Genomic DNA, 16,779 nt, shown 5'->3' with positions numbered 1-16,779 from the left:
AAATAAAGTATTTTTTTGGCATAAACTGTTGAACGTGGAGCTTGATTCAAGAGTTATTTGTGTGATTCAAGAGATGTCGTGTATAATTTAACAACAAACAAAAAGTATATATATATATATATATATATATATATATATATATGATTTCACACTATATGATAACACTATTCCCTGATTTAAATGGCTACTGTAGAAATATATATACTAAATATGTATTTTTATCTCTATGGATGCCCTCGTCATCTTTCCTATTAATATCCTAATACTAATCATTTTCATTGAATCATGATATCATTCTATCATTAGAATGACGTGTTCTTCATCTCCATGCAAATGACAGAATAGGCTGAGTCAGGCATTAAGAAATAAGTCTGTCCTTGTCCGGGTCATTCACTGATAACATGTTGCCGCCTCCACCTTTAAAACATTACCGCCCTTTTTCCTTCTTTTTACTGTATCTATTTGTTTCCAGTGGAAACAAGGACGCGGAGAGAATCCCAGTGACTAGTTAACAATAAAAAAAAAAAGCCCTCTGACCTAACCACCAATAGCAGCGCAGACGCCGGTGCGGTTCCCGCTCCGCTGTCCGCCCGGAGGGACTATTTAGGAGCTGATCCCGTCCACGAGAGCAGACAGGGGCACCAGGCACGAGCGCGTCCTCACACAGACGGAAAAGGACGGGAACGGTGGTTTTTACGCAAGTAATGGAGACCGGAGATGGACTTCACAGGAGATTCAAATGACTTGGTGAGTATGGTTATTAAATAGTGTTTTTAAAAAATAGGGGCAGGTGTGTCCAAGCAACCACTTCAAAATCCAAACACACGCGTCTCTTTGGTGCATTTACTGCAACATGTGGCAAACTTGTTTAACTGTTATATGCTGATAAAATAACACTCATTTACTGCTAATAATATAACCCTTAACTTTATGAGTGATTATTTCAAATAGTCCTTATAAGAAAGTTGTTTTTGATGATAATGATCTTCTTCTTTTTTTAACCAGGACAATATGAGGAGAATGCCGAGTGATTTTGCAGGAAAGAGAAGACACTACTCAGTCAAGGTAAGGGGGTAAAATGAAGGGTTAACGGCTGTGGCTGCATCCACGTCTCCAGCCTGAGCTGGTGGTGACAGTGTGGCAGTGTCCTGCTGCTGGCTGTGCTATCTGATTGACAGCTGTCAGCTGCACTCCTCACTGCTGCCACCCATTGACCTCAAACATCCTGCTGCTGACGCTGCAGGTTCATCCGCCTCCCAAAGAAAAAGGCACCCCAATTTCAAAAACACCTATTTTTCCTCTTACCTGCAGTGCTCTTTATGATCAACCTTGTTGCGAGTAGTTTCATGTATAAAACTGCTCCACTGAAACAGAATACAACCACCGACCCAGTGCTGCTCGGCTCCTTTTCTGTAACCAGTGTAGGACTAAAGCATGGTGGAATTAGCAGGCAACCCACCTGATCAGAAAGATAGGTAATTTAGCTAAGTTGCTCAATTTTACTCAATAACTTATCGTAACTTGGTTTACAGTTGCAATGACACATCAAATTGGCTGCTGCTCTGACTATCCTCCGACATTGAGTTGAACAGGAATGCCCCTTTTTTGTATGATATTATTTTTCTCTCAAGGTCTTGGGTAACCGGGGTCTTTCTTGAAAGAGACATTGCTGTTGAGTTTTTTTTTATTAATTTTTTTCGGGGGCACTTTGCACCACAAGCCAAGTGCCGTCTAGAGAAGGCAGACATCTCCACAGCCAAGATCACCAAAACGAGGAAACTCCAGTCAAGAAGAGAATATGTACTTTTGATTTTGGGGTGAACCTTTAAATTGTGCTTTCGGCACAATGAAACCCATTCAACTCGACATCAGGTTAACATAGTCACACAGGCGGGGAGCAGGCCTGTGATTTGTGGCCGCTCGGGAGGCAGTGCAACGTTAGCTGACGTTTGTTCTGCCAGCTCACGCTGCTCCGCTACCTGAACGGTTACGTTTGTCGCTCAGTGCTCAAGACAAGCATCCAGTAGGATTGTGAGATGTTAAGAAACGTTATTACAGATCGTTTTTGCGGTTCTCTTTCATCGTGGGTGGCTGGTAGGCAGTGTCTTGTTAGCTGGTTGATTCTGCGTGCCAGCTTACTTGCTGCTGCCCTCCAACTGTCCATTTAAATCCACACCAAGGAGAATTCTGCAATCAACATCCGCTTCTGTGAACTCAGACAGGTCGGGTTTCTGCTGCGGTTGTGTGTTTGATGGAAAGCAGCCAAATAATCACAATATGCCATTTGCGTTGCAATTACTTGCAAGTTGGCTTCAAAACCCGAACAAAAGTTCCAGAGCTCATTCTCACTCAATCAACTAATTATGGCATTGTTTTATTGTTGGATGGGTGTTTCACAATTTGCTGGGCTCAAATCAGTCAAAATGGGCTAAAAGAAAGTTATGCTCCACCATAAGAAATAGATTTTAATGCAAACGTTTGAGAGAGATGGTACAAAGTACAGACTAAGCCAAACTGTAACATTTAACATTTGTAAAAAATAATTACATATATCCAACACTTTAATGGCTAAACGATCCTTCAGCTGCAGCAGTGGTCATGATAAGGAATGTTCTTCATGATTGTCATTATTAACCACAGGATGGTCCCAAACACACACACACACACACTTTCAATAGCCCTGAATGACTTGAAGTGGACCTTCTTTAACGTGCATCTCACCCAAAGCACACTTTAGAGTCCAGTCATTCCTCGCCGCCAGCACACAGGAAAACACTGACGTAACACACGCACACCAATGTGTCCGTCGCCATCATAGCTCCACGCGTTTCTTCAGGATGATTCCTCGCACCAACGCCGTGGCCTCTTGGCGAACGCTCTCCATGGGCTCGTCCGCCCGCCAGAACCGAACCACCTTCCCCTCCGGATTCACCAGAAACTTCCAGAAGTTCCACTTAGGAGTTTTCTGCACAGAATCTGAAACATGTTTAAGAATGCACTCGTTAATGGTTCATCTTACAAACTCAAATTGAGGGAGGAACTCCCACGTTGCTTTGCACGTTTCCACGTTTTCATGAATAAACTTGTAAATAAATATTATTGCTCCTTGCTTATGTCTGACTGACCTACATCAAACCTGAACCTCATAGCAGGTAATGCACATTGTTGTCCTCTCTACTAGGAGGATGATATTGATAAAAAATATATAATAATAATATATACTAAATCAATATATATCAAAACCTGGTGTATGTCATTAAAAAGCACGAAATAACCACGAAATAACCAGATTTAGCAACAGTTCAAGTTACCTTATCACACTGAAGCAAAATTAAAGACAACTAAGAGACAGCTACAATACAAACGGTATGACAAATGATGGTATGTTTTGTTATGACTCATTACATTCACACACTTGATATTGGGACAGAGGCATAACATAGACAGATATAGAGTGCAGGCAGTGCAGGGGGGTCTGACAGGACCTCCATCCATGTGTTAGAGTAGACTTGTGATCCATCCAGCTTTCTTTTATTTTTATAACATAGTAAGAAGTAATCTACACCTAATCACATGCTGCTTATTCTACAAAAAAGAATAAATATTAACTTCAAAAACTATTAAATAGCGTGCCTGGGACCCGTTGTAACTACCTTACACCACTGACTTACAATCAGCAGCTGCTTCATTTAGATACAAATGTTATTTAAGCAGATATGTAGCATATATATGAACCTATATTTAAAAAAACTCCATTCAGTTTGAATAACATGTTACGTTTCAGAAACAACATGCGTTCATAGTTCTTCTAGCTCCACATAAATATAAATGTAACCAACATTAAAACACATGAATAAAGTTAGTTTTTCCTATGAGGATGCATAATTATGTGATTTGTATGTTGGTGTATATTGTGTTTAGGACATCATTTCTGGAAGGCATACAAATACTTTAGTTGTTGATGTATTTATCTAAGGTCCAGATACACCTACCTGTGAGGAACTTGAAAGCGGGCTCGGCCTCTGAGCCCATTATTTTGATCCTGCTGAAGAAGGGGAAGGTGACGCCGTAGGTGGACTTGGCGAAAGCCTCGATGTCCCGGCTGCTCCCGGTCTCGGTGTCCCCGAACTGTCCGCAGGGGAAGGCCAGGACGTTGAAGTGCGAGGTGCCCAGCTCCCGGTGCAGCTCCTGCAGAGACATGTAGTTCGCCTCCGTCTGCTCGCTGCGACTCGCCACGTTTACAACCAGAGACGCCTGTAGACGAGAGGAACAAGCACCAGAGATGTACTTAACCGGTGCGATGAGAAGTGCGGTTAACGCGGTGAAACACACCGGTGACTGACACCCCACAGCTCTGGCAAAAGTTTAAACCACTTTTCCTTTCAAACCGAATCTGTCCGGTGATGATGTGGACTTACTTTTCCTCGGTACTTCTCCAGAGACACCGTCCTCCCCTTCGCGTCTTTCACCTCAAACGAATAGAAATCCGTTGGTTTCCTCGGCGTTAGCTGCGTCTGCAGGAGAAGCAAACAGCCGACGCTGACTGTCATACTCAACAGCACCGTCAACGTCTTGGCTTTCGGGTTGGAGGACTTGGTAGGGTAGCCCCCTAAGGCCTCCATCTTGGAGGGGGAAGAGCGAACCGTGGTCGCGTCGGGGGCTCCAGCTGCATAAAGTCTTCTCGGGGCGGATCGCGGGCGAAGAAGCGTAGTGAAGTTAGTGATCACCACGGAAACCCCGGAAGTCAAGAGCACCTTCCTCCAAAATAAGAGCAACATTAAACGGCACTGCCGGAAGTCAAGAGCTCCTTCCTCCAGAATAAGAGCTGCATTAAAAGTTATGCACTCTAAAGCAGGGGCGTCACTAGGTTTTAAGGACAGGGGGGGGCTTAGCCCATTTCGGACTAACTAGCTAGCTACTGTAGCAGAGTTCTTTTTGAGCTGAAATGTAACTTTTTGACTTCAAAACAACAAACGTAAGACGTGCACAGAGATATACAGCACGCATCTAATGCTGCCTCCTCTACAGGGGGCTCTCAGCTACAGAGTGTGCAAGCCAGGTTTTTATTTGTCAAACAGGGAGCATTTGGCAATTACGTGGGACTTTCTGTTGTTAGCTGGGGGGCTGCAGCTAACTTATTGTTACTATCAGCAGTGATGAACACTTACTCTCTTGAAAAAATTTCGTATATCCATTCTTGTTCACGTTCTTCTCCTAATGCTGCTCTAGTCGGTTCTGTGTGCTCCGCTCCCGGTACACACACTGCATGTACCCAGGTACCTGGATTTCAGTGATGTGGGCATGCTCTATATCAACAAGTGGAATGGACTGGATAACGATGCACTGACTCTGACTCTCTACCGCTTCCACTATGAAGTGAAGGGAAACTAAGATTTATGATCACATTTAAGTTAATAATAACTGGTTTATTTATTTAAACTCATATTCTGGCCACATTATATTGAATTTGTCTGCACTTTTTTGTAAAAAAAAATAAAATAAATGAACATAAAATTATTTAGGGGGGCTTAAGAATATTTTAGGGGGGCTTCAGCTTCAGCCCCCCTAAAATAGGCCTAATGACGCCACTGCTTTAAAGCATTGTAACACTTCTTGTTGTGTAGCCTCATCAGGTTTTTGAGAGCCACTGCTATTAGAGCACACCCAATAAATGGGTCATGTTTCTGAGGGAAGTAATTCAGTTACATATGAAATTAATTTCCACCTTGATTTCTAAAATGAAGTATGGTATAAAAAGTGCAGGTCGCCATGTGTTGTAGGCCTACAGTTTTTTCCTGAAATGTAGTCAAGAGGATGCATTTCATCAGCATTAACTCATCTCTTAACAAATTGTTTTGCTAGCTAGCTCAGTTGAAAATTCTAAGAGTGTATGGAGAAATACAGTTACTAGGTCAACCAGTGGCTACCACCATGAACATCACTTGGCAGCATTCTAGCATCCACCCAAGACACCCTAGCCACCCCCCGTAGCAACACTAATGGTGTTTAGATAAACCTTTGGACAAAACTGGCAACATAAAGCTGGCACATAAATGATGCACGTGAATCAAAACCATATAGAAGTAGGAATAGTTATTAAAATAATTAAAGGCAGAGTAGGTCATTCTATTCATAAACGCAAGCTGGAGTCCCAAAGTCAAGCTATCTACGGTCTGCTTGCCGCTCTCTTAAAGGTTGAGTAGGTGATTCAATTCAGAAGCATTTCTGTTAATTTTTTTGAAATGTCATCTGTGGCCGTGACAGGACTTTAAAAACCTTGTCCAATCAAAAGTGTTGGGCCGGAGAAATAATTGGACGGCCTGCCTGTCTGTCAATGCTTACTTCCTGATTGCGTGCACTCCGCAGATCTTGAGCACTCGTTTGGCGTTCTGGGGGAGCGGCTTTGAACAGAGGTCTGAACAAACTCCTCCTACTCAACCTTTAAGATCAAGACTTTTCAAGATCAGCAATCAAGAATTTCTAAGTCAAGTGAATGAATCAAAACTCTAAAGCTTGCTTGACACTAGTGAAGTTATGTCATTTTGAAATTTGCAGAAGTATGAAGTTTGTGTCAGTTTTCAGTATTTCGAGGTTATTAAAATTACCTGTAATTTTATTTATATTATTCATTTATTTTGTCTTCTCAGGGACAAAACAATGCCTATCGCGTGTCATACAAGCGGTTTAAGACGTGGATCATGCAGAGGAGCAGCAGCGAGAGTCCCACTGCGAGTACACCACTGGCCACTGGGTGGCAGTGTGAGCCCAGTTTTGAGCTTGACGCAGTCTGCCAGAGACTGGAGCTGGATTCTCCACCGAGGCACCATGAACCAGCACAGAGAGTCCTGCATGGAAACGTCCAAGGTATTGTTAAAACTACACACACCCACCCACACACACACACACACACACACACACACACACACACACACACATTATAGAAGACCTGCCTGTCTGTGATGCTGCTCAAGCTCATCAAAACTGTGATCAGGAGGGGAATTACCCAAACTCCTAGTCACTTAAATTAGTTTGCTGTTTTTGAGAAGTAGCTGGAAGAAAATACCTTAACTCAATTACAGTTTTTGTTCTTTGTTTTGTTTTTTTGTTTTTGTTTTTTTTCACCATGCAAAGACATAGATCATCTGCCACTGGTTTCATAGTTTTTCCCTTATCACATTATTGTATGTATTTTCCTCCAGAAGTGTTTAGCCATCTCAAATTCAACAGCAGTATTATTTTAACTAAAGTTCCACCTATATTTAAGAGGCCTGATAATGGTGTATTTTATATATTTTACTGCATTAAATTACATTATTCTGATTCATAAAAAATTTAACAATGCTTGTGCACCAATATTTTGTAACTGTAACTGTGATGCCACCATATTTCAGGGCCGATTGCGATTGCAGCACTGTTTTGTGATGTAATGTTTTCTGTGATATTATCTCTCTTCAATCAGAGAGAGTATTGGCAGGAGGCGCGTCCCGCTGTGGAGCCGCCAGAGCACCAAACACACCACGCACCTTCACAGAAAACGCCCCACAACAGGTTTGTTTAAAGAACTTGTTTAAAGGCTACTTTTGCCACTGAAGTTATTTTCCACTTCCCATGAAACAAAACCAAAGATGTTGCAGGTGGTTTTAGACTCCCTTCTGCATGCTGTCTTTCTTTTTTACATCATCATGTCAAAGAAACAATAATGGCTAAAGGAAAATAACACAACAAAGGACCTGGTTTCTTTGGAAGCTTCACTTAAAATGGTAGAGAATAATTTTTATCTCATTACGCAAGATTACTTGAAGTGAAATAAGAAAAGCTGTGAGTTCACTTAAAGGTGCTTTCTGTGAGATGTTAGTGCATGTCACATGTACTGACATGCACTAAAAGCATACGCAATTGGCCGGCTATGTTAATAAAGCAAGAAGATGCTCTGATAACAACACACACAGAAGAAGAGTGACCTCATTCTCTGCTCCACTAGCTCTTTAGTTAGCAAAAAGCATTTTAATATGAATGATCGGAATCCTGCATATTGCACAATTAGGGTAAAAAGAACAACCCGTCACCATAAACACCAGTTATGAAAAGAAAATGAACGAAAATATCATGTAAAAAAATGTATCTAAAAGTAATATTGTCTCTTGCAGGGATGGATGTGGAGAGCTGCAGTTCAAGAGCACAGAATTGCTCAACAGATTCACAGTACAGCATGAATGTTTTTTTTGGTGCACTTTTGCTGATATGACATTATTATATTAGCTTTATATCTTATTTTTTTACCATTGCAGGTCCTGAGGAGAGAAGACATGCTTTGCAGCCGTTTGCTGTTTTGGACAAAACTTCCTTGAGTCAGCAGAGGAAGCCAGTGATGAAGTTGGCAGCACCGTCACTGCTGAACGACTACTGTAAGAGAAGATACCAACCCTGCAAAAGAAAACCGATGCTCTCTTTCTGTCTCTGTGTTTAAAGAATACGGATAGACTTTTTTTTTGGTCAAAAAATGGAAAGTCTCTCTATACTTTTCACTTCACCAACCCTCTCTGGGAAACTCAAGATCACAAATATACAGTTTCATTTGAATAAAATGCTCGCTAATTTTCTAAAACAGCTGGACACTGTCATTTTCTTAGCAACTGTCCTTTAGGAGGAAATAGTGTGTTTGTTGGGGAAGTATTTTCAGCCATCTTGAATCAATCGATGGGATTGTCTCAAGATGAACTTTCATGTCCATGTATTTAAATTTTTTTTATTTTCTTGAGTGAATTTGAACTTTTTTCATGAAAGGTTTTTCAACACTTGACTCAGTCAGTCTGTAGCCCTTCTCTCTTTTCCATCTCCCTTTCAGACACCAATCTCCTCGACTGCAGTTGTAACGGTATGGTCGCATTAGCGCTGGGCTCTTCTGTCTACATTTGGAATTCAGAAACTCGTGCTCTGGTGGGACGTTTGTACCAGAATCCACAACCAGGGCGAGCCTACCTGAGCTCCGTCTCCTGTCTGAGCTGGAGCAGAGACGGCAGAGCTCTCTGTGTCGGGACCAGGCAAGGGGAGATACAGGTACATGCTCATGGAGCTTCAAGTAAAACGGTGCAAAGTACATGGAAACTGATTCATACCAAATGTGGTATTTGGGGGGGCCTGGTGTGACTTCTGTTTGCATCAGCAGGTTGACAGTTTGTGGCGCCTCACTCTTTGACTTTTTTAGTTGTGGGATGTTGAACACAAGCAGAGTATGAGGTGTCTACCATCACACCTGTCTGTGGTCAGAGCACTTTCCTGGAAACAGCAGTTACTCAGCAGGTATGAAAGTTGTATCCAGTATCATTTTTAATTCTATAAACTTGATTAATATCCAAATCTAACCCGTCATACTTAGTCAATCAATGTAAAGCATTTCCTCTGACCTACAGCGGCTCTGTTCTCGGACGTATCCATCACCTTGACCCTCGGGCTCCCACGCCTCTGGTGGGCGCAGCCGTCCAGAAGGAGGCGATCTGCAGCCTCCAGTGGTCACCAGGAGACGACTGGCTGGCCAGCGGCTCCGCAGAGGGCCTTCTCCGTATATGGAATAGTGACGTTGCAGGGGTCACGGGGTCACATCAGCCAATCGCTACGATGAAACAGCCAAGCGCTGTTAAGGTCAGTGTATGCTTCATGACTTAGAAATCAAAACCTTGTACATGGGATTTTTGAAAAAATCTTCTCCAGGAAAATCCTTAGTAGTAGATGAGTGAGTGAGTGAGTGTGCACCTCTGTGTCTGTCCATGGCTAATCTCTCATTCTTCTGCAGCTACAGTGTTGTTATAACTGTTATAACTGTTATTATTAAGTGTTGTTCCTGCGATGTTCATTGGCCGATCCCTTTAAACAACCAGACAATCGGCTGACCGTCGTGTTTGTGTGCTCAGGCAATGGGATGGTGTCCGTGGCAGAGAAAGGTGATCGCCACAGGAGGCGGATGGAAAGATGGAGAGCTCAGAATCTGGGACACAGAGTCGGGGACTTGTGTGACTTCTGCCGACACAAAATCTCAGGTGCTTAAAGGGACAGTTCACCCCCAAATCAAACATGTCCTCTTACCTGTAAAGCTATTTCCAATCTAGATTGTTTCGGTATGAATTTGCCAAGTGTGCGAAATATTGACCGTAGAGTTGTCTGCCTTCTCTCCAACATAATGGGACTATATGCCAAAAAATACCAATTCAAGTGCCATCCAGTCTCATTATAATAGAGAGAAGGCATGTAAGGTAAGAGGAGAAATATGTATTTTTGTTACGGGGTTGACTTTACATGTGGCAGATGTATTTCCTACTGTGTAGAAATGTTGACAGACTATTCTTATTCAGACTATTCTATATCTAGATCTGTTCTTTACGCTGGGCTGAAAAGAAGAAATATCTGGTCACAGGTCACGGCCTTCCTCATCACAAAGTTAACTGCTGGTCCTGGGAGTTTCCCTCCCTCAGCTCTGTCTACCAGATCACAGGTTAGAGAATTCATGATTCATGTGCAAACGTATACCCTCATCACATTCACAACAGCCTCATAGGCATCATTACACATGCTGAGTCATATTAATATATCAGTATTAGTGTGACAGTTGGACTTGCATCTATTGCTGAGATATTTAACAGCCAGTTTTTGCTGACTCATTTATGTCCTAGGCTTCCATGGAAAGCAAAACTATGAATGAAACGCATCAAAAGTTACTACGTTTGCTATGACATGTTTCCTGAGGTATTGTGATTTGTTGGGGGCAAAGAGAGACTTACATTTGCAAAATTTTAAAAATACTATGAAGAAAATTTAAATTTTTGTTATGATGTGATGGAAATTGTGACATGTAAGTGAAACTAACTCATAAAAGACAATGACAGAAAGCATCTTTATCCCTCAGTTCTTTATTACTCTGTCATAGTGGTGACATGAAATAATGAGACACCCCTGTTAACATGAGAAAGAAGACATTTCAAGGTCAAAGTTGAATCACGTTTTTTTTCAGGTCACTCTCATCGAGTTCTACACTTGGCCATAAACGCTGACAGCACTCAGATTTTCTCTGCCGGAGCAGACCAGCAGTTTCACATCTCGGGCATGTAATTGTCAACACAACTGATCATGGACGGGTTGTTGATGACCTTTTAAAAACCACAAGAAGCTCACTTTCTTTGTAATGTATGTGAATGTGTGGAGTGTGCACATTTCCTGACACCTGCTCTGAACTGACAACAATGAGAAACTTATTTTAACATAGTTAGTGCCCCTCAATTAAATGTCATTGTTTTTGCATGGCATTCGTACAAAAATAAAAAAAAACATGCACTGAAAGCACACAGAGGGAGAACGACTTCATTCTCTCTCAGGTAGACATCACTCCACAATATCTTTACATAGCAAATGGACATTTGCTGCTATATTAATGCTTGAAGCTTTTTTTTGGCTAGAGCACGGTTCAAGCCTTTTTATTCTTTTTTCAGACAGTGTGGAAACAGGGAGAGAGAGGGAGATGACGGGAAATACGTCCCGGGCGGGAGTCGAGGATGTTAAGCCTCTGTACATGGGGCGGCTGCCCTACACTGCGCCACCGACCACCCATACATTGCAGCTTTAACCTAATTTAAGCAGCCTGTATAAGCCTTGTATATAATGATATATTTCCTAACCAGTGAAAAGAAAGTAGACTTAGTGGAAGTTGTTCTCAGTGTATCGTTCTTGTTGTTGAAGCTATCATTTTGCACTTTGAAATCAAATACTGTAAAAATGGGACTAATAACCATTTATTTATTTATTCATGTAATTTGTGATAAATGATGTTAATGTTTTGTTTCATGTATGTTTCCATAAAGGAGATACTGAGATATTTATCCAAATAAAAATTGTTATGCAACTTTGAACAATCTGGGCACTTTATTCTCTCTATTTAATGTGTTTTTACTTGATATTTGTCAAAGATGTGTGTCACCCCCCGTGGCGATTATGCCCAAACAGCCACTACTTGATATTATCCAACAATAAATAAACTGCATGTCTTGCATGTCAATAGATGTGAAGAAGTCCTTCTCAAGTCTTTGTGGTTTCTCTTCCTTTAAAAAGAAAAGAGAAACAAACAAAGACCCCTTATGGTTAAACATCTCGGTTAAAATGTCCTAGAAGAGACGCTGCAACATGTGAGGTTTGTCACCACGAACATCTGGTTCTCAGATAAATATGTCACCACAACGCTGCAGCTCAACGCTGCACTGATGATTCAATACACCGTTAATGATGTTACAACTTGTTTTACTTCAGAAATGAATAGAATAGAAAACACAAAAAAGCATCAAGATGCATTATCCCTCCAACAGTATTGTTCAGCGTTATATAGCATTGTTAGCCTTAAAGCCTCACAGAGCAGCTGTAGAGTCTGTAGAGTCTTGTTGGATGTTTAACTGTAGTCGGGGATTTTAAAGCATAAAGCCAAGGTTGTCTGTTGTTATTTGTAAGGTCTGACGTTTTGCATTTTACATCTAAAGTAAACCTTTTTTTTAAGTGCAACTCTTAATTTAACTTTCCATTGATGAAAATGCACGGAATGATCTATAACCCTATATTTTTCGGGCAGAAAGAACAGAAAGTTAATTAATTTTTTTTGTGCATGCACACAATGGAGTCTCAAAGTCAAGCTACATGGTTACTTCCGGCGGCCAGCCGCTCTCTTAATTGACATTAATAGCATAACCTTTGCTGCACCTGATTGGCAGTAGAATCGTCAATAAATAAAACAAACAATTAAAGCCATAGCACATAAAACAGTCCTGTCTTGTCATCCAGTGGCCTTTTTTATGACAATTCAAGCAACAACTGAAAAAAGGTGAAATCATGGGATAAAAGAAAACCACAAAAAGACCACGAGAGGCCTGCATCCACTGTTTAGTCAGTGCTCCCAGCCACTATAGGCACCAATTCTTCCAGCAGTGAAACCTTTTTTATTATTATTATTTCTTGATCATTCGCCTCCATCAGCCTGGTGTTACATCAGCCAATATGTTCCACTGTCATGATTTCCTCTGAGTCAGTACGTGATGTTTTTTGAACACACTCATGTTCGCTGGTTCACACCGGGCCCACGCCACCAGAGCGAACCGTCCACACCCCCGACTTGACATGACCTGCTTCACGTTCGGCCACACAATGTGTCAATCGGACGCCGCAGACGGCAGTGAAATGTCAAAAAAACGTTACCACAAGGCTCCTTAAATGAAGATCTATTCACCGAGTCTCATGTCGTGCTTGCGTCCATTCTGCTGACTCATGTGTTTCCATGGTCAGACCACATCCTTTGAGCTCAACACATAAAGACAAGTGTGTGCATCGAGGTGGGTTTCAGAGCATTCACCATCACATCAAAGCCAGAGATAAGAAGAAATGTTCTGTCTGAGGGATTCCACTGTTTTGGTCTCTTGTGTGGTCCTCCTCGTTGTCCAGTCAAGTCAGTAGCACATTCTTTTTTTCATTTTTCTTTTCATTACATGACATTTCAGTTGTGTTTATTTGGTAGACCAGTTATTGACTAATGTATCTACCTTTTTTGTTGCATTAATGAACCGAGTGTGTGTTGTGTTTTAGGTCATGGCTCTGAGATTATTGATGGGACAGAAGTGAAGCCCCACTCGCTGCCTTTCATGGCTCTGATGGATGATCCGATTTGTGGAGGGATACTGATCGATCCAAAATGGGTCCTGACTGCTGCCCACTGTACCAAGTAAGAACAAGACGATTATTTCCTATTCATGAAAGATATTGTGTGGAGCAATATCTTATAAAATATTATATTATATATATATATATTATGTCCACACACTCTTAAGTGATATTGTACTCTATAAAGTCTAGTTCTCAAGAACATAATCCGGGACACAAGCATGCAAGACTTGAAGGGGACTGCTTTTCTCCCTGACATTTAAACTAATGTATCGCAGTTCATGATCTAAACTATGTATAAATGTAATAAGGCACATATGACACAACTGTGATGAAGTCCCAATTGTATTATTAATGTATGCACTCCTAGCATGTTATCAGTGCGTGTGAGTTAATAAAATCCTGTATTCTGCTCTGTCAGCATTAAAAAGGTGCTTCTCGGGGTGCACTCCAGAAAAGAAAAGGAGAAAGACTCCAGGCAGGTCCGTAAGGTTAAGCAAAGTGTTCCTCATCCCTGTTACGATGTCGCAGATAAGGTCAATGACCTCATGCTGCTCAAGGTAAGCTAACAGTAGCAAGTAGTGAATTACCATTATAGATAAAGCCACAGACGAAATTTTTTTTAATGTAATTTATTGTATTCATTGCTATCGGTATGTCCGGAGGATTTCAAGTAATATAAGTTCTCCTGAATAGAATGAACAGAAGATGTGAATTATGGAGAAGGGTGGGATTAAATAATACTAATAATACTAATTAAAATGTTATTCATATATTTCTATGCTTTCTAGTTGTGTAATATATTATTTTCTGTATGACACTTTCTGTATTCATTTTGACAAAAATGATCTACACAACCTTTAAGTTGTTACATTTTACACATTTAGCAGCTAGCAAGGTCATTTTCACGCCACAGCAGTTCCAGAAAAATTGCCATTGAACGGCCCATTTGCAGAGAACCACATATGAGTGGGGGAAAAGGGACAAGGGCAGGTTATATACTGCAGAGCTGATTAAAGTAGAAACAGGTAAGTAGATGAATGGAATAGTGACGAATGAACTGATCATGTGAGTGGAGACGGGGATGAGAGGCAGAGGAACAAGAAAACATTTGAGGGAGACACATGTTCATGAAAACCTACATCTCTTGTGCTTTGCTTAGTGCTAAAGGCAACATACAGACAGTCAGCAAGTACTGTGTTTTTGTTCTAAATTTCAGCTTGACAAACCGGTGAAGCAAACCAAGACAGTGAAATGTCTCCCATTGGATAACAAAGTCAAAGACCCAGCAGCTGGGACCAGCTGTCTGGTTGCTGGATGGGGGAAAACAAATAACGTCGGCAAGCATCCGTCAGATGTCCTGATGTCTGTCAATGTGACTGTGATCGACAGAGTGAAGTGCAACTCTCCTGAATATTACGGCCTCCAGCCTATAATCACCAGAGGCATGATATGTGCCGGTTCAGACGGTAAAAACAGTGCCGACACCTGCAATGTGAGTTTGGAATTTTTTTTGCAGGATGAACCCCCCTTAACTGCCATGTATGTGTCTAATAATGATGATGTGTCATGTGTTTATTGTCTCTCTAGGGGGATTCAGGAGGCCCGCTATTGTGCAATGGAGCGCTAGTTGGTGTCACTTCTTTTGGAAAGAAGTGTGGCCTGATTAATAAGCCCGGAGTGTACGCTTTTCTCTCAGAAAAGCAACGCACTTGGATCAAAAGGACAATGAAAAAGTCTGAAATTGAATGAGCCCCCCTTGTTTGCTACTATTCTGTATTATTGACAAAGCTAAACCAATGACAAACTTATTTTAACATAGTTAGTGCCCCACAATTAAATGTAATTGTTTTTGGTGGTATGCATGGCATTCGTACAAAAATAAAAAAAAAACATGCACAAAGAGGGAGAACGACTTCATTCTCTCTCAGGTAGACATCACTCCACAATATCTTTACATAGCAAATGGACATTTGCTGCTGTATTAATGCTCAATGTCATATGTTGCAGCTTTTTTTTTTGGCTAGAGCACTGTTCAAGCCTTTTTATTCCTTTTTCAAACAGTGTGGAAACAGGGAGAGAGAGGGAGATAACATGTGGGAAATACATCCTGGGCGGGAGTCGAACCCGGCACCACCGAGTCGAGTACGTTAAACCTCCGTACATGGGGCGGCTGCCCTACACTGCGCCACCGACCGCCCATACATTGCAGCTTTAACCTAATTTAAGCAGCCTGTATAAGCCTTGTAAATAATGATGTATTTCCTAACCAGTGAAAAGAAAGTAGACTCAGTGGAAGTTGTTATGCAGTGTATCGTTGTTGTTGTTGTTGTTGTCAATATACTGTAAAAATGGGACTAATAACCATTTATTTATTTATTCATGTAATTTGTGATAAATGATGTTAATGTTTTGTTTCATGTATGTTTCCATAAAGGAGATACTGAGATATTTATCTAAATAAAAATTGTTATGCAACTTTGAACAATCTGGGCACTTTATTCTCTCTATTTAATGTGTTTTTACTTGATATTTGTCAAAGATGTGTGTCACCCCCCCCCCGTGGCGATTATGTCCAAACAGCCACTACTTGATATTATCCAACAATAAATAAACTGCATGTGTTGCATGTCAATAGATGTGAAGAAGTCCTTCTCAAGTCTTTGTGGTTTCTTTTCTTTTAAAAAGAAAAGAGAAACAAACAAAGACCCCTTATGGTTAAACATCTCGGTTAAAATGTGCAAGAAGAGACGCTGCAACGTGTGAGGTCACCACGAACATCTGGTTCTCAGATAAATATATCACCACAACGCTGCAGCTCAGAAAGTTCCACATGCACTGATGATTCAATACACCGTTAATGATGTTACAACTTGTTTTACTTCAGAAATGAATAGAATAGAAAACACAAAAAAGCATCAAGATGCATTATCCCTCCAACAGTATTGTTCAGCGTTATATAGCATTGTTAGCCTTAGAGCCTCATAGAGCAGCTGTAGAGTCTGTAGAGTCTTGTTGGATGTTTAACTGTCGTCGGGGATTTTAAAGCATAAAGCCAAGGTTGTCTGTTGTTATTTGTAAGGTCTGACGTTTTGCATT

The 16,779-nt window shown here is 41.1% G+C and overlaps 3 protein-coding genes across 3 annotated transcripts; 2 read left to right on the top strand and 1 right to left on the bottom strand.

The window, feature by feature from the left end:
* Nucleotides 1-623: 623 nt before the first annotated feature.
* Nucleotides 624-16,157, top strand: LOC311023614 (cell division cycle protein 20 homolog B-like). The gene is made up of 13 exons (XM_084025578.1): nucleotides 624-747; nucleotides 1,006-1,065; nucleotides 6,648-6,864; nucleotides 7,460-7,548; nucleotides 8,148-8,202; nucleotides 8,289-8,405; nucleotides 8,846-9,057; nucleotides 9,206-9,300; nucleotides 9,411-9,639; nucleotides 9,909-10,034; nucleotides 10,363-10,486; nucleotides 11,003-11,096; nucleotides 15,745-16,157. Exons 1-13 carry the CDS (start codon nucleotides 718-720, stop codon nucleotides 15,896-15,898), a joined length of 1,602 nt encoding a protein of 533 aa, XP_083881704.1. The 5' UTR covers nucleotides 624-717; the 3' UTR covers nucleotides 15,899-16,157.
* On the bottom strand, nucleotides 2,451-4,674 carry gpx8 (glutathione peroxidase 8 (putative)). Its single transcript, XM_084024261.1, has 3 exons — nucleotides 4,419-4,674; nucleotides 3,993-4,254; nucleotides 2,451-2,976 (listed from the first exon to the last, which is right to left on the bottom strand). Exons 1-3 carry the CDS (start codon nucleotides 4,620-4,622, stop codon nucleotides 2,813-2,815), a joined length of 630 nt encoding a protein of 209 aa, XP_083880387.1. The 5' UTR covers nucleotides 4,623-4,674; the 3' UTR covers nucleotides 2,451-2,812.
* On the top strand, nucleotides 13,338-15,747 carry LOC311023616 (granzyme A-like). The gene is made up of 5 exons (XM_084025580.1): nucleotides 13,338-13,468; nucleotides 13,606-13,741; nucleotides 14,102-14,240; nucleotides 14,900-15,175; nucleotides 15,271-15,747. Exons 1-5 carry the CDS (start codon nucleotides 13,405-13,407, stop codon nucleotides 15,430-15,432), a joined length of 777 nt encoding a protein of 258 aa, XP_083881706.1. The 5' UTR covers nucleotides 13,338-13,404; the 3' UTR covers nucleotides 15,433-15,747.
* Nucleotides 16,158-16,779: the final 622 nt, after the last annotated feature.

This window comes from Eutrigla gurnardus, assembly GCF_963514095.1.
Source record: "Eutrigla gurnardus genome assembly, chromosome: 13".
NCBI lineage: Eukaryota > Metazoa > Chordata > Actinopteri > Perciformes > Triglidae > Eutrigla > Eutrigla gurnardus.
This window is presented reverse-complemented; position numbering and strand designations above follow the sequence as displayed.

Coding starts and splice junctions, on each gene's coding strand:
- LOC311023614 (XM_084025578.1), top strand. CDS start 718: ATGGACTTCACAGGAGATTCAAATGACTTG. Junction 7,549..8,147: donor CAGAAAACGCCCCACAACAG/GTTTGTTTAAAG, acceptor TGTCTCTTGCAG/GGATGGATGTGGAGAGCTGC. Junction 10,487..11,002: donor CTCTGTCTACCAGATCACAG/GTTAGAGAATTC, acceptor GTTTTTTTTCAG/GTCACTCTCATCGAGTTCTA.
- gpx8 (XM_084024261.1), bottom strand. CDS start 4,622: ATGGAGGCCTTAGGGGGCTACCCTACCAAGTCCTCCAACCCGAAAGCC. Junction 4,255..4,418: donor TGGAGAAGTACCGAGGAAAA/GTAAGTCCACAT, acceptor TCTCGTCTACAG/GCGTCTCTGGTTGTAAACGT. Junction 2,977..3,992: donor CGCTTTCAAGTTCCTCACAG/GTAGGTGTATCT, acceptor AACATGTTTCAG/ATTCTGTGCAGAAAACTCCT.
- LOC311023616 (XM_084025580.1), top strand. CDS start 13,405: ATGTTCTGTCTGAGGGATTCCACTGTTTTGGTCTCTTGTGTGGTCCTC. Junction 13,742..14,101: donor ACTGCTGCCCACTGTACCAA/GTAAGAACAAGA, acceptor CTGCTCTGTCAG/CATTAAAAAGGTGCTTCTCG. Junction 15,176..15,270: donor ACAGTGCCGACACCTGCAAT/GTGAGTTTGGAA, acceptor TTGTCTCTCTAG/GGGGATTCAGGAGGCCCGCT.